The sequence below is a fragment of the Lactuca sativa genome, chromosome 1 (assembly GCF_002870075.4).
Source record: "Lactuca sativa cultivar Salinas chromosome 1, Lsat_Salinas_v11, whole genome shotgun sequence".
Lineage (NCBI taxonomy): Eukaryota > Viridiplantae > Streptophyta > Magnoliopsida > Asterales > Asteraceae > Lactuca > Lactuca sativa.
The window spans coordinates 207,429,702-207,453,453 of record NC_056623.2 but is presented as its reverse complement, the minus strand read 5'-3'; the positions used below and the strand labels follow the sequence as shown (position 1 = coordinate 207,453,453).

Here is a 23,752-nt window from a genome sequence, read left to right as displayed (position 1 = left end):
TGAATATGAATATGATATATTCATTTATGAATAAGTTCAAAGTAATATGTTAGTATAACAAAGTTCAGATATGAATATTACTTATTTATTAGTATAACAAATTTCACATATTTGTATTCATTTATAAATAATTTACAATATCAATATAACTTATTTTATAGTAATTTAAAAAACAAATATCAACATATCAATTTACCATATCAATATAAATGTGTATTATTCATACATGAATATTATTGTTTATTGTTTTTATCTGCATATATTCATAAATGAATAAAAAAAACAACAAAAAAATCCCTAAGTGTCTTTTGCTGATTTAGCAGCTCCAACTCTTTCTGGACAAGTACGTAAACTGTGTGGAACTCGTTTTCCACATCCTGAACACATTCTATGTTCTATTTTAGAATTTTCATATGCTACTTCACCTGCACTTGGAATTCTTTTCTTGATTCCAGAACCTTTATTGCTTTGAACATCAGCAACATGAATATTAATCTCTTCTGGAATAGGAATAGTAACACCCAAAAGCTTGCATACGACTTCACCATCTGTGTTGCTTTTCAATCCTAGAGAAATATAATCACTCTCAAATTCCCTCAACAACATTTGTTGTTTCTCAGCAAACAAAGCCAATCTCTTTTTTCATCTCTTACAATATCCAAACATGATTCAAAACTATAATATGAATCATTGACTAGCTTTACATTCTCACAATCACCTGAATCGGATTGAACAGAACTAAAACGATAATTTCTTGATATCACATCCTTTCTCCATCTCTTCAAAATGTACCTTTCATGAATTTCTTTAACACCACATCTCATATAAGAATACTCATATCAACACTCATATATATTCATATTTTCATATAATATTCATATATGAATATTGATATTCATATATGAATATTATCATATTCATATATGAATATTATTACATTTTTCACAAAACACAAGTAAAATTACCTAAAATTCATTTTTAAAATCACTTTTACTGTTGTTGTGCTGCAAAATGTAAACTTGTGACAACCCGAAATTTCTATTCTGAACAAACCATATCAAGACAATAGAGCTTAGAATAGTTTCAGTGAAATTCCAGACTTCGGGTATAAGTTTGGCAGTTTTTCAAGATTTACACTTAAGGAGATATTAGGAGAGTGGATGCATTAGGCTTTTTTGCAACACTGTTATTCCAACACTCTATTATATTAGAAATCATTTCGGGAATAAAAATATTTTCTGCCAAAAATATCTCAGGACTATAAATAGAATTCTGAACCAAATTCATTCATTATTCGCATTTCCAACTAGAGAAAAGTCATTTTCTCTCTCACGGATCTTCGGGTATTTATACCAAAATGTGAGTAACTCTTTCTAGTAGTGTTAGAAAGCTTTAAATGTGTTCATAACATAGATTACATAGCTAAATCATTGGATTTAGGAGTTTACTCCCCAAGGTGTTCTTGAGCGGTAAACTCCCGAAACAAAGCCGAGACCGACCCTTGTGTTATGCAACTGCCTTAGACTCATATGTATGTGTGTTAGGGACAAGAAAAAACCCAAGAATCACCCAAGTTTGGGAGTTCACGGCCCAAGAGTTTCTTAGGCCGTAAACTCCAATTTCAAACTCAAATGGTGCTTTTAAGGCACCTAAAGCTTTAGACTTTTATCTAGACTTCTTCCCATTTAATCTAAGACCTTAAGCACATCAAAATCACTTATCAAAGTGAGTTTACGGCCAAGACTTTGTTCTTGGGCCGTAAACATGAAAGATGGGCACCAAAGTGTGCCTAATGTCTTCATACGCTTGGAATAAAAGTCTAGAACTTATCCCACCTATGCTTGAGGCTTGAAAACAACAAGAACACCATTCCAAGGGAGTTTACGGCCATAAACTCCAAATGAAATGGCCTTGGGGCCGTAAATTCCTCTAGGGAGTGTTTCTAGACCTTAAACCCTTCCAAGGACTTAACCACCAAGTTGGAATAATTCTAGGAATCATTTGGGACTTCAAAACACACAATACCCCCATGGTTGGGAGTTTACGGCCGTAAACTCAAGAGTTTACAACCGTAAACTCCATGAGTGTTAGTATATGAGGAGTAAACTCATATATAAGGTCCTTTGGAACCCTAAACACAAGTGCCTTGTCCCACATTAGCTTAGATGCAGTCCTTAGGGCTTAAAACACTTATATAAAGTGTTTATTATGTCTAGGATGTCTTAACAATATCAATTAGTGATTTGAGACTAACTGAGTGCATATATGTGTGATTATATGTTCATTAGGATCGTAGTGTGTGTACAAGTCCTCACTTGACGCCTAACAATCCTACACCGTCCAGTTCATCTAAACTACCAACTACAGGTGAGTTCATACCCCTTAATCAATGTTTTAAATAATTTTAAACGTTTTAATGGGGGGGGGGGGATACAAGTAGAAAACAGCATGTTATTAAATCAATCTTATGTATTTTGTAACTGTGTTTTCACTCAGTAGATTTCACATATTTCAAAAGGTGACACATGAAGTGGTTTTCTATCTTAAAATACCTTGATAACAAAAGTATTAGTTTTGAAATGTTTATTAAAATGACATCAAGTCATTCTTAATTATTGTTCAAAACTCCTAGATATCTTGCAAAACCATTATTTTACCTTCTTGAATCAAACTATACTTATGCGCATATGTTCATTTATATGTTAGAGACTATAGCTTTCATCCTTCATTCAGTTTCCCAAACCCTAGTGTATCGAGGGTGCATAAATTTACTTGAACAATCACTTACTTTCCAGTTAATTATCATAGGGATAGTTAGAAGAAACAAAACATTATTACTACTACAAGGAATCACACAAGAGTCAGTTCATTCATGAGTCTATACCAATACCTTACATGATACATGAGTACACATACTTAGGAATACATGATACATGAATATGTTTACATATACTTACTTGTTACATGAACACACTTACATGAATACCATACAGGAACACTTCTACATAGTTGCATTAGCTTGTATTCACTTACCTGGATACTTGTACTTAGAACTACGAGGATGATTTACTAGTACTTTCTGTGTAAATTATCTTTCCTATCCCGATTCAATGGGATCAAGGTTGTAGAACTTGCTACTCGGTACCTGCTCGGCCGACTGGGGAGTAGCGAGTACTCAGGAGTACTCGGGAGTACTCGGGGAGTACTCGGATTCGGTAATTCATGTAGAAATGTTTTTTAGAAAATTATATATGTCAAAATCATAAGTTAAAATCATAATTTGATTGAAATATATAACCAAAATTAGATACATGTGAATACATAAAAACTGAAATACACATAATTGTCTCACTACGTGGATAATTATTGAAAATTTAAGATATATATGTAGTAATAATCACATGTTTGTGTTAAATAATAAATCATTAAGTGCATTATACATATTAATCTTGAAATTCTTGATTTTTTTCTCTTTTTATGACAATTTTGACCCTTTGACCGAGTTTGACCGATTTTGACCGAGTTGGCCGAGTTTGACCGAGTAGGCCCGAGTTTGACCGAGTTTGTCCGATTTTTGACCGATTTTGACCGATTTTTGGCCGATTTTGACTAAATCCGAGTTTTTTGGCCGAGTTGACATTACTCGCCTCGGTGGAGGGCCGATTCCGAGTAATCGGCCGAGTACTCGGCCGAGTAGGCCGAGTTTTGCAACACTGAATGGGATAGCTCAGCGGGACTTACCATTCCGAACCCCACTGATTAGCACCAGTGGTCGATGACCATCTACGGAGGTCTAAGGTTACTACTTATACTAGGTAGATCGATAACCGGGGCTAACCCCTCCACCCACCTGCTGCTGCTACAGAGGACAAGTGAATAATCTTCGATTGTTCATTAGGTTATACCTTTCGCTTATTGCGATGTTGTGTTATTCCTAGTAGCCAGCTTACATTAATACTTGTTCTGGACAATCTTCGGAGGTTCGTTAGGTTATACCTTTCGCTTATTGCGATGTTGTGTTACTCCTAGTACCTAGCGATGGCACTTACATTAATACTTGTTCTGGACAATCTTCGGATGTTCATTAGGTTACATATTTCGCTTAATGCGATGTTGTGTTAGTCCTAGTACCCAGTGACAACACTTACAATGGTACATTTTCCTGTTTACTTTATTTTGTTATACTTTCACATAAACGATGAGTTAGACTAAGTACTTTAGTACTAATCAATTGAAGGAAAAACTATCATTTTAGTTACAAAACATTCGGGTCTTGGTAGAAGACTACATTGTCATAACAAAACATTCGGGTTTTGGTAGAAGACTACATTTCATACTTATAGAAAGCATGGGATTTTCTAGGGTTTTTCATGCTTACATCAACATTTTCATTCAAGGTTTACATGGCCTTCATAATAAATTTTCATAAGCCTGACAATGAGACCTTAATTACTTATGAATTCACCAGGTTTAAAGCTGATACTCGCTTTCAAAATAACTTGTATTCTCAGGTCATCAGTTAGACAGGTGCGATGGCCAGGTTTTTGAGAAGATGGAGCACAGACAATACTCGCCTTATTTTGATTATTCATTTTATTTTTGTACATTATGAAATAACACACATGTATTAAAACTCTACTTATAATGCAATAGATGATGTTGTTGCTTATTTATTATATTACACTGTTGTGATACTGTACATGACGTCCACCACCCCTAAACTTTTTCGCTGTTCGTGGTTTTGGGGTGTGACAGATTGGTATCAGAGCATTGTTTATAGTGAATTAAGTATATCAACCCATAAAAGATATACTAACTATAAATACATGGGATTAAAACACTCTGTCTAAGAGTTATACTTTTAAATAATAAAATATTTATCAAAGTATACGTGCCTGCATTCATACTAAAATCAGTGTCACAACGACAAGAACAAAAGTATTATGATTGTTGAATATCACAAGTAAGCCTGGGGATATATGGTCAGTCTTGGGAATGGCATAGCCTGATCAACTATGCTGGTCCGAGGAGTGATCAGAATATGCCCAAGAATGGTTGTGATATGGCAATAAGTCTAAAAACTTACCAACACAACCATAAAGAAATACCATAGGGGTATTTGGTCTTACTGTAATTATCTTAGTTAGTTCGTCTATTTTAGCTATTTCTTACATCCCTTTTCTCGCGTAGATAACATGGCTGGATTCCATACCCACGACAACCTGTTCCTTCCGAATGAAGTGATTGCTCGATGGTTTGGAGAAGAACCAGATGATGATCATCCAATCCCTCTGAATGATCACCATGCTAACGATCGTTCAGACGATGCCATCTCCGAACACGAGGTTGAGAACCTACCCCAGGCAGCTCCCTTTCCGATTCCTTACCCTCGGCCGACTTTTCATGGCCCGACGCCTGAGTGGGTGGAATGTTTGGAAACATGGAGCCAAGGACAAGATCAGCCCATGCCATTTAATGGTGACCGAAGCTTCTATGACCTGAGCAATGGGGGCTCAACAGACAGAATCATGCCAATTCTGATTCGAAGAGTTGCCCGAAACGAAATTCAGGGCAGGACAGCTCTACAACGTATCGCAGAAGTTGATACAAATGGAGGAATGCTTATGCTTCGCACCAGTCGCCTTGAACATGCTCGTGAGAGGTCTGAGAGAGACCATGAAACCCTGCTGCAAGCATTGGCTGAATCACGAGCCGAAGTCATGGAACTTCGAGTACGCCAGAGAGTGTATGAAAGACACCTACTTGATGTGGAACGCCAACTGGCTGAACTGAGAGTTCACCAGAGGGATGACTGTCGCTAGTGGTAGATACTTTACTTGATTTTTCCTTGTTAAAAAGGAATCGTCTTTCTATTTATGCTCGATGTGGCATTTTCTATGAAACTATCTTGTACTGTAAGTACTTTAGTTAGGCCCTTTATGCTGTCAAGAACTATCTTCTCTGGATATGATGTAAGACCTTTTACAAAGGTCATTTTCCCGAACCTGTACGTCATGAATATCAACGATATTGATAGTCGGCTAACTTCTGAGTCATTCTTTATTCAAATACTCTTATCATACTTTCATTAGAGTCTATTTGAAAACATGCTCTAGTCAAGTCATTGGACTATAGCAATTTAACTCTGGAGACATCTCCAAGTCTCTTTCAATGGTTGGATCACGTTATTCGCCAACCAACGATGCCTCGGCTAGAATGGCAAACATCTTGAGACCATTGCATGAACTTACTTCCAAACTTTACTAGGACTACATCATAGGGATGTAGGTCAAACCATCGTGAACATACTTCCATTCCGTACTAGGACTGCATCATAGGGATGTAGGTCGAACTTTAGAGAACATGCTTCTATTCTTTGCATAAGCGATCGAACTACGTCTAGTTTCAACCATTTTCGCTCACAAATTCATTTTTTTCAGTAACAGAATCATGGCTCCCAAGAAGAACGATCAGCCCATCAACCAAACACCAACTCTTCAGATTGATGCAGCTACCTTTCAAGTTGCAGTCTCAGCTGCCGTGTCAGCTGTTATGACCCACCTGAACGCTAACAACGCAAGTGTTAGTAGGATCGCTATCAATCATTCCAATCCAGGTAACAATCCAGCCCCGCAACGACCAACAAACTACCACGGTACCCCAAGTGCCGAGGCCAAGAGTAACAGCCAAAAGTTTTGGGCCAAAAGGAAGAACAAATCGCTTTGAGGGGCGAATAAGAACACAGCTACGACATCTGCACCTCCTACTCCCATTCCTTTTAGTGTCCCAATTGCCCCTACACCCGCCAGACAATATGCCAGAAACCTACCGAAATGCTATGAGTGTAGCTTCTATCATCTGGGCGGTTGCCGACCGTTACACTGTTATAAGTGCAACAGGAATGGACATACTGCCAGTTACTATAGGATCCAGAGCCAACACATTTCTTCAACCACCAATGTCCAAACCTCTCAGATATGCCATCTCTGTGGCGTCATGGGACACTTCAAGAGGGACTGTCCAGCAGGAAAGGGCAACGACGAATCCGGAAGAGTTTGACCTCAGAATGCAAAGAGGCAGCTAAGGACCCTAATATAGTATAGGTTCACTCCAAGTCGTCAGTATTCTATATGTTCAAAAACATGTTTAAAACTAGTGCAACTAGAGTCTTATCTTTTGCGGGATCATGTCGGTATAGGGATGCTTGTGCTGCGTATACTTGTCTTTTGTAGTATATCTGATTCGCAGCAATAGTCTTGTAGCAAATCTAAAGTACTGTAACTCTAATCATGGTTGCACGGTTGTTTTTGTCTGTAAACGTTTTATGCTCAAAATCTAATGTCTTTAATTTTCGGTATGATTCCGACTTTATCATACGACTCGATTCAATTCGATCCTCGCAATACCAGCTTCATAAGTACATCTCTTTCTCAGTAAACGTCTTTTAGCGAAGCCGTCATATCAGAACACCGAAGTACTCATACCAGGAGTACCTTATAGTTCTTTTCCTTTCCGAAGAAATCCCCACATTATTGCTCGTGCAGTACGTCAAGTTCAATTCCAGGATTCATACGGTTGATCAATCACTGAAGAATGTATGCATGAGAGTGATATATAATTAATGTTCTACAGGTTTAGAATTGATTATTCCACTTTAATTTCTTTTCCCTCGATGAGATGTGAGATTAAGGAAGAATCAGTTATTCGAATACCTTTTCAGTCTTAATTATATACGACTCATATACATGAAATTGTGATCATTGAATCACGTATGAATTCGAATATGAACTTCAGGACGGAGACTGTCCAGGAGTACGAGTAATTGCATTGGCATGGGAACCAACTTAGAACCGAGTATGACTCTTATAACCAAATCGCCTTCAGTCTAAACACCTACGGAATATACAAGAACATTCCGGTCAACACAACGAACTACTCAACAATAGAATTAGAAGACCAGGCTTCTCACCCTGGAGAGCTCTGGTCTTATTCTTGCCAGAAGTCGATGGAGTGCATCATATGTACCTCGACGACCGGGGACTTCATTTAGATTTCCTTTAGAAATCGTTCTCTTTGCCTCGCTTAGAAGAGTTGATTGATTAAACACAGGGAAAGTGTTACTTTCAGAAATGGACCTGAGATCCGAATATCACCAGTTCGAGTGTTAGGGAAGGGTGTCCTAAAGACTACCCTCCGAACTCGATACGGACACTTCGAGTCCGTAGTGATACCCCTCGGATAGGACCAATACGCCCATAGTATTCCTGAGCTAAATGAGTGGAGTACGCTTTCTCACTGGGATCAGTTCGTCCTTTCTCCATATAATGACTACTTATCTACCCTCGTAGTAAGAAAGAACCCATAAAAACATTACCCTCGGAGATACTTTTCGCAAAGTTCTCTGAACAAGAGTTTTGGAATTTAGAGTCAAATTTCCTGAGACACACTTTTAGTGTTGTGGATTGTCACACCCCCAAACCAGAACAGCGGAAACATTCGGGGGCGGAGGACGTCATATTCAGTATCATAACAGTTCATAGAAAGGAAAGTACACACCACCATATATATTAAAGTTTCCAAAATGTTTACATAATTGTATTCGTTACATGTTCAAAAGATAAATACATAAACATCTTTCAAAAGAAGTAATTAACGTCAGCACGTTAATCCCCAAAAGTTGATTTCCAAATCTGCTTAGCGGTTCCCTGAGAATACAAGTTATTTCAAAAAGAAAGTGTCAACAATTAAGTTGGTGAGTTCATGAATAGTGTTTTGAGAAAATGTACGCCATTCGAAAGTTCGTGTATTTTTTCCAGAAAACGCAGTATTTCAAATGTAAAGAGTTATGATTCGTTGTGTTGAAAATGAATGTATTAGATCCAGAAAATCCCATATTTTCCTAATAGTTGAGATATGAATTGTTGTGTTTTCCAAGAAAAACCCTTATTTTCTTATAAAAGTATGAAATGCATATGAATGTTCGTGTTATAAGTTGTAAATAATTGCACCAGGAAAACCCCTTATTTTCCTATTAGTTGTTTGGTTTGTATATAGGAAAAACCCTTATTTTCCTAACATAACTGGCAGTCTCTAAGACCGAAAATCGCAAGCAACCGACGTGCTTAAAAGTTGTGTCATAGTTTTATATAATAAAGCTATACGAAGATTGCACTTGTTAGATGAAGAATAGTTTTAATAGCTACTTGTTCATAAAAGCATAATACCATAATAATTGTATATCCGGTGAGTTTTATAACCATACTAAACATAATATGCTTGTAGCGACGTTCTTCAGGCGTCGTAGCGTTATGACAAACTGTCACCCCAAAGGACGGACTGTAGCTAACAGTCAGGGCGCGGGATCATGACTTCCCGTATAGATCTATACACATTTGACACGTTCTCCGAACGGGAGACTCTGGTTATAGACAGGACTTGTAGCGATAGCTTTTAGCAAAAGGTAGTATTTGAAGATGTACACATCTCACGGATTCTCAACTAAGTCTGTATTAAAGTAATAGTTTTGTATGCAAAGTTTATCCTTTTTCACAATGTTTGACAAAGTATAAATCATAAGTTCTTTGAATGTATAAAACGGTTTAGAAACGATGGTTACCCTTGATATGATGTATTTGTATGTAAACGTATAAATAAAACATATTTCTATTTATAAAACATATTGTATCCCAAGAGGGTAAAGTTGTGTTGTGAGGTGTTTTGCATGATAATAGCTTCATAAGATAGTTAAAACAACAGTATGAAAAGTATAACAAAAGATCGATGTTTCAAACGATTTTAGTTGTGTGTTTACTTGTATTCCCCCCGTTAAAAGAGTATAAAAAGCATTTAAAAATGTATTTAAAGTGTGTTTGTAGGGGTATGAACTCACTTGATTGATTGAAGAAAGCGTGACGAAAACCGAGCAGAACTTCTACTCGAGAAAGCGGATCTCTCGAGATTCTCGGAAAATCTCGGGAGTCTCGGTAGTGTAAAACTTTCTTCCCACCTTGGATATGAAAACCGGGCCTTTGGGATGAATCCGAGGGTTGAAACGCAGAGCTTCGGCGCGAGAAAGGAAGGAAGTTAGCAAATTTGGCCGGCACCCTCACACCCTTTATATAGGGGCTGGAGGACCTCGGTACGCGGGGCGTACGAGACGTCACGGATGACCGCATCCTCGGTCGAAGCATCGGGGCGACGTGGACGAACCGGAGCCTAGCATCCGAGTACCCGGGGCGTACGACGGTACACTGGGCGTACAAGGGAACGGACCGCTGACTCGTTCTTCGGATAATACCGGGTTTTAATTTAATTTATATTTTTATTATTTAGCAAACTTCGAAAATTCGTATCTTCATCATACGAACTCCGTTTTCGATGTTCTTTATATCCACGCGAAGGTGAGACTATGATCTACAACTTTCGTTTAGATTCCGTCGGCAAATTCCCAAATTATTTTTAATATTATATTTTTAAAAGGTCGGGGTAAGAAAATTCGTTAATAATTCACAACTTTTTCGTACGATGTCAGATTTGGGCGTTCTTTTTATGTACGTTTGCAGTTTAACGATATCTATGACTTTCATTTAGACACCTAAGGTCAAAAAGTATTTTATTGAAACTTCGCGTTTTTACGTAACTTCGTATTGCCGGTTTTTGTCGGAAAACTTAGAATGGTCATAACTTCTTTGTTATAACTCGGATTTTAGTGTTCTTTATATGTATGAAAACCTTGTTACAATATCTACCACTTAGTATACTTAATTACAGTTTTATAAAAGTCTAAATTTTGACCTGAATTTTGTTGTTGTTACATTATCCCCCCGTTAGAGAGAATTTCGTCCCGAAATTCGCATTTTGATTGGGACTCCAATACTTGCGGGCAGGCGTGAGTGCTTATGGTCCATTTGTTCCTCTTGTTCCTTTATGAATCTAGATCCTAATGTGCGTGTTTCAGCGGACCTTCATTACTCCGCCTCTCACTTCGACCGATCGGGATCGTGCGGTTTTGGGTTTATTTACTTATGTTCTTCTAAATGTTAGCATATTCACTCAATGAATTAGGGCAGCTATGTTTTGAAGTTCATGGTTGAATTCACTGCTAGTTTCTGAGCTTGGATTTGACTTGTTGTATGCATGGTATTTCTAAATGATCTGTTGGGGGATACTACGGGAAGGTTGTAAAGATTCCTCACATGAGTACTTCGGGGTTTTGAAAGTAGAAACCAATTGGTGTTTGTGTCGGGTTTGTCATTATAAATCGATCGAGTTTCGTTAGTCGATGGTTAAAGTGAAAGGGTCTTTTATAACACATGGAACTGGTATGGGTAGGGCCACACCAATCCACGTCGAATGCGAATGTCGGTACTTATCATTGTAAGACGTTCGTTAGTGGGATAGGGCATTCTACGTATGTGTTTTTAGTGCTTTTTAGTCTATCTCTATTATTACTGCTATGAAAGTTTTGTTTAATGATTAGGGTGTTTGTTCGAGTAGATTTTTAAACTTGTGACTCACGGAACTCTTCTGCATCCCTACTATCAAATGGAATGTATGCAAATAAGTTATCAAGGAGAAATGTACCTTGAATAACCGTGGGGTCTGCAATAGCCTCCTCTTGGCCCATTACGAATACTTGGCCTCCTCCACCAGCATTCATGATGTTTGACTCCAGGCAGTCCCTTCGGAAGTGTCACGTTACTCCGCACTCATAACAAGCACAGTCTACTCCTACATTTGTGGGTAGAGCAGTTGATTGGGCTAGTTCTCTACAGTAGCGGACGGTGTGTCCCTTTCTATTACACCTAACGCAATGCATTTCACGGCGGGATCCGTGATGATGAAAGTTGCATCGGTTGCACTTAGGCTGGTTGCCGTTGTACGACCTTTTGGGTGTAGGGGTATGGTTTGTTGATTGCTTTTTGGCGTCTCTTTGAGTTGATTTGCCTCCCCTCCTGCTCCAGGGTTTTCGTTTCATGTTCTTTTGTTCACACCTTGCGGTATTCTTGTAGGTAGCTACTGGTGGGTGGCTTCGATTGTTTCTTTGATTAGGATTTTTGATATCGTTTCCTTCCCTGTTTGAGTTGACAGAGTTATTGTATGCTATAATGGCTGCCACTGTGGCTATAACTGTAGCTTGCAAAGTGGCGGTGTCCAATCGTAGGAATGGGGTTGCGTTGGTAAGTTGATTATTTCCAGTCCTTGCTGCGCCGCTAAAGTTTGCTTGAGACAGTGCAACTGTTACTGCCACAGCGATAGCAGATTGCACTATGTTGGGGTCATATTGAGGAGGTGGTGGTGGGGTTGCGTTTCTACGTGCTGATCTACGAGGAGACATTGTTCTGATAAGGAAATAACATGAAAAACTATAAGTTTTAATGATTCGAAAGTCGCGCATTAGTGATTTGTTATATCAGAAGTTTGGTTTACCCCTGAATAGGATTTTGAGTTCGACTCATAAGGAGAGTAGATAAACTCATGAATTGGAGGGGTATGCAAAGGGTTTAATAAAGGAAATACATCATATATTATAAAACATGGTGCGTTACATTTTGTAGTTAGGAAAATTTGACCTATCTAAAGGTCTCCGATTACAAGGTTAAGAAAAGTAAGGACTTTATCCGAGGTCTTATGCTATGAAAAAATTTTGGAAGTCAGACAGGTATTATTTGTTATGCGAGCTGGCTACATGGGCCTTAGATTCTGCCAACTGACGCTCCATCTCGAGCATACGTACTTCATGTCTTGCCTGGCGTGCCCGAAGTTCTATCACTTTGGTTTGAGTTGCTGTTAGCTCTCTCTGCAACGCTTCATTTCGATTTACGATTCTCCTGTGAGCTAATCCTAACTGTCGGATGCGAACTGTGTTGACTCCAGTGTTCGCATCATTTTCCTCAGTTCGATGGATGGTCGTCCGTCCTTGTTCACCAATGCGAGAAATCCGACGAACCAATATAGGAAGGGCTCTGTCTGCTGAGCCTCCCTCGCTTAGGTTGTAGAAGCTTCGATCTCCGTCGAATGGAAGGGGTTGATCCTGTTCGCGGCTCCACCTATTCAGGTTAGTTGCCCAAAGGGGCGTCGAGCCATGAAATTCCGATCGAGGATTAGGATTTTGAATTGGAGCCGTTAAGGGTAGGTTATTGTTCTCGGGATCTGAGTCTGATTCTTCTTGCATTCCTTCTTCAGGATCATTCTCTATCCCTTCTCTATTACCTTGGTTGGGGTAGTAGGGGTCACCGGGGTGATGTAATCCAGCCATTTGAGTCTATACGAGAATAGGGTTAAGAATTGACTATAAGCTAAAGCACATGGAATTTACTCTTAAGTTTAATGGTTGAAGGCTCTCGAATACTCCCTTAGTATTCTTTAACGATATGCTTTTGGTAAGTTTTAAATTTGTTGTCCATTGCAGACACTCCTTGGCATACGTTAGTCGGCTCTTGGACAAATATAGTTGATTAGGCTACATTCTTCCCAGTTCCAATTACATGTCCCAAGGCATACCTACATTGCACAACTTATTCATAATACTTCTATATTGTTTTAATTATGATACTGACCATGTTATTAATATGAAATGAATGCATGCCTACTTTACAAAAACTAAATAAATTTAATTTTAAAAGTATGACCCTTACTCAGAGTGTTGTTTTGCCTAGTTGTGTTTATAGTTGTATACCAAAAATGGTTTTGATATACTTAATTCACTATAAACAATGCTCTGATACCAATCTGTCACACCCCCAAACCAGAACGACGGAAACGTTCGGGGGCGGAGGACGTCATATTCAGTATCATAACAGTTCATAGAAAGGAAAGTACACACCACCATATATATTAAAGTTTCCAAAATGTTTACATAATTGTATTCATTACATGTTCAAAAGATAAATACATAAATATCTTTCAAAAGAAGTAATTAACGTCAGCATGTTAATCCCCAAAAGTTGATTTCCAAATCTGCTTTGCGGTTCCTTGAGAATACAAGTTATTTCAAAAAGAAAGTGTCAACATTTAAGTTGGTGAGTTCATGAGTAGTGTTTTGAGAAAATGTACGCCATTCGAAAGTTCTTGTATTTTTTCCAGAAAACGCAGTATTTCAAATGTAAAGAGTTATGATTCGTTGTGTTGAAAATGAATGTATTAGATCCAGAAAATCGCATATTTTCCCTAATAGTTGAGATATGAATTGTTGTGTTTTCCAAGAAAAACCCTTATTTTCTTATAAAAGTATGAAATGCATATGAATGTTCGTGTTATAAGTTGTAAATAATTGCACCAGGAAAACCCCTTAGTTTCCTATTAGTTGTTTTGTTTGTATATATAGGCAAAACCCTTATTTTCCTAACATAACTGGCAGTCTCTAAGACCGAAAATTGCAAGCAGCCGACGTGCTTAAAAGTTGTGTCATAGTTTTATATAATAAAGCTATACGAAGATCACACTTGTTAGATGAAGAATAGTTTTAATAGCTACTCGTTCATAAAAGCATAATACCATAATAATTGTATATCCGGTGAGTTTTATAACCATACTAAGCATAATATCCCTGTAGCGACGTTCTTCAGGCGTCGTAGCGTTATGACAAACTGTCACCCCAAAGGACGGACTGTAGCTAACAGTCAGGGCGCGGGATCATGACTTCACATATAGATCTATACACATTTGACACGTTCTCCGAACGGGAGACTCTGGTTATAGACAGGACTTGTAGCGATACCTTTTAGCAAAAGGTAGTATTTGAAGATGTACACATCTCACGGATTCTCAACTAAGTCTGTATTAAAGTAATAGTTTTGTATGCAAAGTTTATCCTTTTTCACAATGTTTGACAAAGTATAAATCATAAGTTCTTTGAATGTATAAAACGGTTTAGAAACGATGGTTACCCTTGATATGATGTATTTGTATGTAAACGTATAAATAAAACATATTTCTATTTATAAAACATATTGTATCCCAAGAGGGTAAAGTTGTGTTGTGAGGTGTTTGGCATGATAATAGCTTCATAAGATAGTTAAAACAACAGTATGAAAAGTATAACAAAAGATCGATGTTTCAAACGATTTTAGTCGTCTGTTTACTTGTATTCCCCCCTTAAAAGAGTATAAAAAGCATTTAAAAACGTATTTAAAGTGTGTTTGTAGGGGTATGAACTCACTTGATTGATTGAACAAAGCATGACGAAAACCGAGCAGAACTTCTACTCGAGAAAGCGGATCTCTCGAGATTCTCGGAAAATCTCGGGAGTCTCGGGAGTGTAAAACTTTCTTCCCACCTTGGATATGAAAACCGGACCTTTGGGATGACTACGAGGGTTGAAACGCAGAGCTTCGGCGCGAGAAAGGAAGGAAATTAGCAAATTTGGCCGGCACCCTCGCACCCTTTATATAGGGGCTGGAGGACCTCGGTACGTGGGGCGTACTCTTGTACGTGGGGCGTACGAGACGTCACGGATGACTGCATCATCGGTCGAAGCATCGGGGCGACGTGGACTAACCAAAGCCTAGCATCCGAGTACGCGGCGCGTACGACGGTACGCTGGGTGTACGAGGGATCGGACCGCTGACTCATTCTTCGGATAATACCGGGTTTTAATTTAATTTATATTTTTATTATTTGGCAAATTTCGAAAATTCGTATCTTCGTCATACGAATTCCGTTTTCGACGTTCTTTATATCCACGCGAAGGTGAGACTACGATCTACAACTTTCGTTTAGATTCCGTCGGTAAATTCCGAAATTATTTTTAATATTATATTTTTAAAAGGTCGGGGGAAAAAAATTCGTTAATAATTCTCAACTTTTTCGTACGATGTCAGATTTGGGCGTTCTTTTTATGTACGTTTGTAGTTTAACGATATCTATGACTTTGATTTAGACACCTAAGGTCAAAAAGTATTTTATTGAAACTTCGCGTTTTTACGTAACTTCGTATTGCCGGTTTTTGTCGGAAAACTTAGAATGGTCATAACTTCTTCGTTATAACTCAGATTTTAGTGTTCTTTATATGTATGAAAACCTTGTTACAATATCTACCACTTAGTATACTTAATTACGGTTTTATAAAAGTTTAAATTTTGACCTGAATTTTGCTTTTGATACATGGATGTTTTTGAGTACTCTGTCAAATTATCCGAAACCGTTGGGAATTTGTCGGCACTGTAGTCACCGACGGAAAAATTCGCCAAATCCTAGGTCTTACTGACCTACTATCATAGTCCATTCAGAACTCCCCAAAAATTTCAGAAACCCTTTCGACTTTGACCCAGCAAGGGATGGCCCTTGACTGGGAAGTAAGCGAGAGAAAGAATCTTTGGAATTCCAAGTGAGAGACCAAATTCTTTAGGAAACTCACTCTGGGAACGGCTTAATACACTTCGTAAAGCGTGGAAAGCTAAAATCCAATATAGTTAGGACCTCCGAGATTCTTACCATAATCGGTCCTGCATTTCACAAACTAGACCTACTCTACGAACTCAGTAACGTACATTTTCCCCTTCGTGTCTCGAACTTGAAACAGTATCCTTCCATTAGGACTTTCGTAATCCCTCTCGACGAGATCGAGATTTACGAGATCCTTGCCTTCGTATTAGAACCGTAGTAACCCTCTACCGAGAGGTCAAGCGGACGAAGCAAAGCCGTCGCCCATTAGTGAAGGTTCGTTGGGATACCAACCGAGAACCCGATTTCACTTAGGAGTGCGAGAACCAATCGATTAGGAAGTTCACATAACAACTCGATCATTCGTACATACTTCCTTGCCTAAATTCTAATTTCGGGACGAAATTCCCTTTAACAGGGGGATGATGTGACAACCCGAAATTTCCATTCTGAACAAACCATATCAAGACAATAGAGCTTAGAACAGTTTCAGTGAAATTCCAGACTTCGGGTATAAGTTTCGCAATTTTTCAGGATTTACACTTAAGGAGATATCAGGAGAGTGGATGCACTAGGGTTTTGTGCAACACTATTATTCCAACACTCTATTATATTAGAAATCCTTTCGGGAATAAAAATATTTTCTGCCAAAAATATCTCAGGACTATAAATAGAATACTGAACCAAATTCATTCATTATTCGCATTTCCAACTAGAGAAAAGCCATTTTCTCTCTCACGGATCTTCGGGTATTTATACCAAAACGTGAGTAACTCTTTCTAGTAGTGTTAGAAAGCTTTAAATGTGTTCATAACATAGATTACATAGCTAAATAATTGGATTTAGGAGTTTACTCCCCAAGGTGTTCTTGGGCGGTAAACTCCCGAAATAAAGCCGAGACCGACCCTTGTGTTATGCAACTGCCTTAGACTCATATGTATGTGTGTTAGGGACAACAGAACAACCAAGAATCACCCAAGTTTGGGAGTTCACGGCCCAAGAGTTTCTTAGGCCGTAAACCCCAATTTCAAACTCAAATGGTGCTTTTAAGGCACCTAAAGCTTTAGACTTTTATCTATACTTGTTTTTCATTTAATCTAAGACCTTAAGCACATCAAAATCACTTATCAAAGTGAGTTTACAGCCAAGACTTTGTTCTTGGGTCGTAAACATGAAAGATGGGCACCAAAGTATGCCTAATGTCTTCATACGCTTGGAATAAAAGCCTAGAACTTATACCACCTATGCTTGAGGCTAGAAAACAACAAGAACACCATTCCAAGGGAGTTTACGGCTGTAAACTCCAAAGGAAATGGCCTTGGGGCCGTAAATTCCTCTAGGGAGTGTTTCTAGACCTTAAACCCTTCCAAGGACTGAACCACCAAGTTGGAATAATTCTAGGAATCATTTGGGACTTCAAAACACACAATACCCCCATGGTTGGGAGTTTACGGCCGTAAACTCAAGAGTTTACAACCGTAAACTCCATGAGTGTTAGTATATGAGGAGTAAACTCATATATAGGGTCCTTTGGGACCCTAAACACAAGTGCCTTGTCCCACATTAGCTTAGATGCAATCCTTAGGGCTTAAAACACTTATATAAAGTGTTTATTATGTCTAGGATGTCTTAACATTATCAATTAGTGAGTTGAGACTAACTGAGTGCATATATGTGTGATTATATGTTCATTAGGATCATAGTGTGTGTACAAGTCCTCACTTGACGCCTAACAATCCTACACCGTCCAGTTCATCTAAACTACCAACTACAGGTGAGTTTATACCCCTTAATCAATGTTTTAAATGATTTTAAACGTTTTAATGGGGGGGGATACAAGTAGAAAACAACATGTTATTAAATCAATCTTATGTATTTTGTAACTGTGTTTTCACTCTGTAGATTTCACATATTTCAAAAGGTGACACATGAAGTGGTTTTCTATCTTAAAATACCTTGATAACAAAAGTATTAGTTTTGAAATGTTTATTAAAATGACATCAAGTCATTCTTAATTATTGTTCAAAACTCCTAGATATCTTGCAAAACCATTATTTTACCTTCTTGAATCAAACTATACTTATGCGCATATGTTCATTTATATGTTAGAGACTATAGCTTTCATCCTTCGTTCAGTTTCCCACACCCTGGTGTATCGAGGGTGCATAAATTTACTTGAACAATCACTTACTTTCCAGTTAATTATCATAGGGATAGTTAGAAGAAACAAAACATTATTACTACTACAAGGAATCACACAAGAGTCAGTTCATTCATGAGTCTATACCAATACCTTACATGATACATGAGTACACGTACTTAGGAATACATGATACATGAATATGTTTACATATACTTACTTGTTACATGAACACACTTACATGAATACCATATAGGAACACTTCTACATAGGTGCCTTAGCATGTATTCACTTACCTGGATACTTGTACATAGAACTACGAGGATGATTTATTAGTACTTTCTGTGTAAATTATCTTTCCTATCCCGATTCAATGGGATAGATCGGCGGGACTTACCATTCCGAACCCCACTGATTAGCACCAGTGGTCGATGACCATCTACGGAGGTCTAAGGTTACTACTTATACTAGGTAGATCGATAACCGGGGCTAACCGCTCCACCCACCTGCTGCTGCTACAGAGGACAAGTGAACAATCTTCGATTGTTCATTAGGTTATACCTTTCGCTTATTGCGATGTTGTGTTACTCCTAGTACCCAGCGATGACACTTACATTAATACTTGTTCTGGACAATCTTCGGATGTTCATTAGGTTATACCTTTCGCTTATTGCGATGTTGTGTTACTCCTAGTACCCAGCGATGACACTTACATTAATACTTGTTCTGGACAGTCTTTGGATGTTCATTAGGTTATACCTTTCGCTTATTGCGATGTTGTGTTCCTCCTAGTACCCAGCGACGACACTTATATTAATACTTGTTCTGGACAATCTTCAGATGTTCATTAGGTTACATATTTCGCTTAATGCGATGTTGTGTTAGTCCTAGTACCCAGTGACAACACTTACAGTAGTACATTTTCCTGTTTACTTTATTTTGTGATACTTTCACATAAACGATGAGTTAGACTAAGTACTTTAGTACTAATCAATTGAAGGGAAAACTTTCATTTTACTTACAAAACATTCGGGTCTTGGTAGAAGACTACATTGTCATAACAAAGCATTCGGGTCTTGGTAGAAGACTACATTTCATACTTATAGAAAGCAAGGGATTTTCTAGGGTTTTTCATGCTTACATCAACATTTTCATTAAAGGTTTACATGTCCTTCATAATAAATTTTCATAAGCCTGACAATGACACCTTAATTACTTATGAATTCACCAGCTTTAAAGTTGATACTCGCTTTCAAAATAACTTGTATTCTCAGGTCATCAGTTAGACAGGTGCGATGGCCAGTTTTTTGAGAAGATGGAGCACAGACAAGACTCACCTTATTTTGATTATTCATTTTATTGTTGTACATTATGAAATAACACACATGTATTAAAACTCTACTTATAATGCAATGGATGATGTTATTGCTTGTTTATTATATTACACTGTTGTGATAGTGTACATGACGTCCTCCACCCCTGAACATTTCCGCCGTTCGTGGTTTTGGGGTGTGACAAAACTTCCCAACCATCTTCAATACCAACATATGATTATGTACAGAAAAAACATGCTTTATATATATATATATATATATATATATATATATATATATATATATATATTTCTTTTTGCACCTCAAAAAATAATGTACTTGTATAAACTTTTGATGCTTGCAGTTCTATTTCTCGAGGTGTTTGCATTTTATATGATGCTTTCTTTGATGCCTTATCAAGCTCTCGTTGAGTATTCCTTTGCTTTTGAATGGCAGTGTCGTAATTCATCATGAAATTCAAAAGTAAGTTCTTACTTTCTGAATATGTATTAAAGAATGAATTCATACTCTCTGACCTCGATGTAGTCTTCATCAAACCACACATTGGAATGTCACTAAAATACCTAGGTATCCATGAATCACGTATTGTAAACATGTCTTAAAACCATCTTGTGTCTTCAAGATTGAATTCCTTCATAAGCAAACCCCACTTCACCTCAAAAACATCAGGTTTCATATTAATGTCCCAAACAAGCTTCGTAAACCTTTTTCTAAAGTCTGTGTTTGTAAATAAATCATCTGATATCTGTATTAAAACAAAAATATTCATAAATGAATAAATAATAATAAGTAAAATAACAATCAATATTCATAAATGAATATACTAATAAGTAATATATTTGAAATATATTAAAATAATACATTTTTTCAACTTTTTCATTATATGCCACATACATAATCAGTGCTTTGAATTATGAAACACATTCTCAACAGCTTGTTTTATTGCAACATCTTGATCAGCTAAAACAAGTTTTGGTTCTTTCCCATGATTTTTAAGAAATGCTTTAAGTAACCAAGAGTAAGACTCAATGCTTTCATTGCTTAGCAACCCAGATCCAACAGTAACTGATTTTTTATGATGGTCAATAGCAGTAAACGGAACAAAAACCATTCGATACCTAACACCCAAAAAAAATGTTCATTAAAGTCAATTTTTGATTTATTAATAAGTGAATATAAAAATATTCATATATGAATAAGCTATAAATAAAAGTATATAAAATAACTTACTTGTTTGTTCGGAAAGTCGCATCAAACGAGATAACATCACCAAATTCAGCATAATATGCCTTCTCCATTTCATCAACCCAAAACATATAGTCCAAAACATTATCTTGACAATTAAACTCAAATGAGTAATTTGGATAGTGAACTCGACGGTCAATCATTGTGTTTACTATCATTTGGGCATCTTTATAACCAATAACCCTGTTGATATCTCTCCTTAAATTTTTATAGTCAACTACTTTGGGCTTTACAAACTCATACCCACCTCTCAGACTTGCCCTTAACTTATGAGCCATAGTTGGACCTATGTTTGATGTGGAAGCACGCACAATAAACTCTTTTTCTGAATATGACATTTGTCTCGCCTTTTTTAAATCGTTTCTCTTCTCAAGTGGACGGTTGTGAAGTTCATCAAACTGAAAAACTTTATAATCTGGAGTTCCATACACAGATTCAAATATAATCTTTGCTTGACAACCAATAACTCTTGAATTTGAATTTCGTTTCCTCCTAACACCACTTGTACCTAATGTGTCACGAGATTTCCTTTTCTGTTTACCACCACGATTACATATAACATGTTTCTTCTTTATAATCTTGTTATCAAACCTTGACTGTGTAGTTGTGTTGCCAGCTAGCGAATGTTCGGATGGTGAACAGTTCAGTATCAAGTCTGTAACGAAGGTTCAGCATACTCATAATACATTTTGATAGCCAACTTTAATGATTTAAAGATTAAACCCTTAAATGGAATAAGTTGAACAGGTACATCTGGCTTATAGACATGTTCTCCAATTATATCATCAAAATATTGTGCATCATGTACTGAACTTGAAGATTCACCACCTAAAATACTAATGCATGAATAAAACAATAATATATATGAATACATAAAACTCATATAAATAAAACAAAAAACATTCATATATGAATAAAACATTCATATATAAATACATAAAATTCATGAGGATTCAAAATATATAAAATAAAACATAACTTATTCATATATGAATAAAAAATAATAAATTCGAAATTACAATTAACACACATTTATTCATATATGAATAAGACAACAATTTATTCATTTTAACATATTCATATGTAAATAAAACATAACTTATTCATATATGAATAAAACGATAAAAATAATAAATTCGAAATTACAATTATCACATGTTTATTCATATATGAATAACACAACAATTTATTCATATTAACATATTCATATGTAAATAAATGATAATCAACAAAATTAAAAACAACAAAATAATTCAATAACTGGTACCTTCAAAAAATGAGTTTTCAACATCTTTTTCTTCACTCTCACTCATAGAAGAATACAAATCACCATTAATAACACTAGAATTCGACATAATACACCAAATGGTCTATATAAATAAACAAAAACAATCTTAATATCGAATATATCGAATATATCTCACAAAAAAAGTCGTAAAGATGAAAATCTGGTTAACTTCGAATATATCTCACCTCAATGTACAAAATATCTGAAAGAAACTTAAATCATATATGATCATATGATGTAATTAAGCAATCTCCCTCAGTACAGAACGTAAAAACTACAATGATATAACTGATGAAATAAATATCTCAAACTACTTAACAAAAATCCGATGAAATAACTCCAATACATATTCGAAACTTGATAATCTTGATAATGAACTCCGATGAAAAAACTCCAAAAGGAATATAATAAGCGTAATTCCAAATAAATTATAAAAAGCAATAATCTTGATAATGAACTCCGATCTATCTGATTCAAACGATATACATACCTAATCAAATCGGAAACTGAAAACTAAGTAGAAAACTGAAACAGAGATGCGAAACTTCACGATTAATGGAATGAAAACGTATAATTGCTAACGAGTTATATAAATAACTCCGATCTATCAGATTCAAACGATATACATACCTGATCAAATCGGAAACTGAAAACGAAGTAGAAAACTGAAACATAGATGCGAAACTTCACGATTAATGGAATGAAAACGTATAATTGCTAACGAGTTATATAAAGAAAATAATATTGATATTGAATTCCTCATATCCGATTCAAACGAGATAAAGATATCATCAAATTGGAAACTGATAACATGAACAGGTAAGTTCTATGTAAAAAAGTTGCTAATTTACAAAGATACCCTTAATGAGAATGGACGCGCGTATTTTTTTTTTTAATTTGAACATGTTAGATAAATGATTGGCTGAGAATGATTCCCCAATTCTCAACCTTTTTTATTTTCTCAATTGAACCTACCTCTCTCTCTCTCTCTCTCTACATATATATATATATATATATATATATATATATATATATATATATATATATATATATATATATATATATATATATATATACTAGTTTATAACCCGTGGAAACCACAGTTATAAAACTAATTAAACTTTCATAATAAAACCTTAAAATCATTAATCAATTATTTTAAATAAATTATTAATTAAGAAATATTTTTTAGTTTTATAAAATTATAAGCATTATTTAAATAGGTACGTAACTTTATAATTTGTATTAATTTTATTTTATTTTTATTCAAATGTTATTTAATTTAATGTAATTAAAGTGAAAATTTTAAAATTTAAAATTTAAAATGAAGAATTAATAGGTTGTCATATGACATGATATTAA

At 36.3% G+C, this 23,752-nt stretch overlaps 1 protein-coding gene across 1 annotated transcript; it reads right to left on the bottom strand.

The window, feature by feature from the left end:
* Window positions 1-297: 297 nt before the first annotated feature.
* On the bottom strand, window positions 298-23,064 carry LOC111901387 (protein FAR1-RELATED SEQUENCE 5-like). The gene is made up of 10 exons (XM_052767250.1): window positions 23,021-23,064; window positions 22,586-22,592; window positions 22,370-22,472; window positions 21,826-21,930; window positions 21,088-21,757; window positions 20,780-20,975; window positions 20,463-20,602; window positions 20,176-20,420; window positions 705-805; window positions 298-636 (listed from the first exon to the last, which is right to left on the bottom strand). The coding sequence occupies exons 1-10, from the start codon at window positions 23,062-23,064 to the stop codon at window positions 298-300; spliced, it is 1,950 nt and encodes a 649-aa protein (XP_052623210.1).
* Window positions 23,065-23,752: the final 688 nt, after the last annotated feature.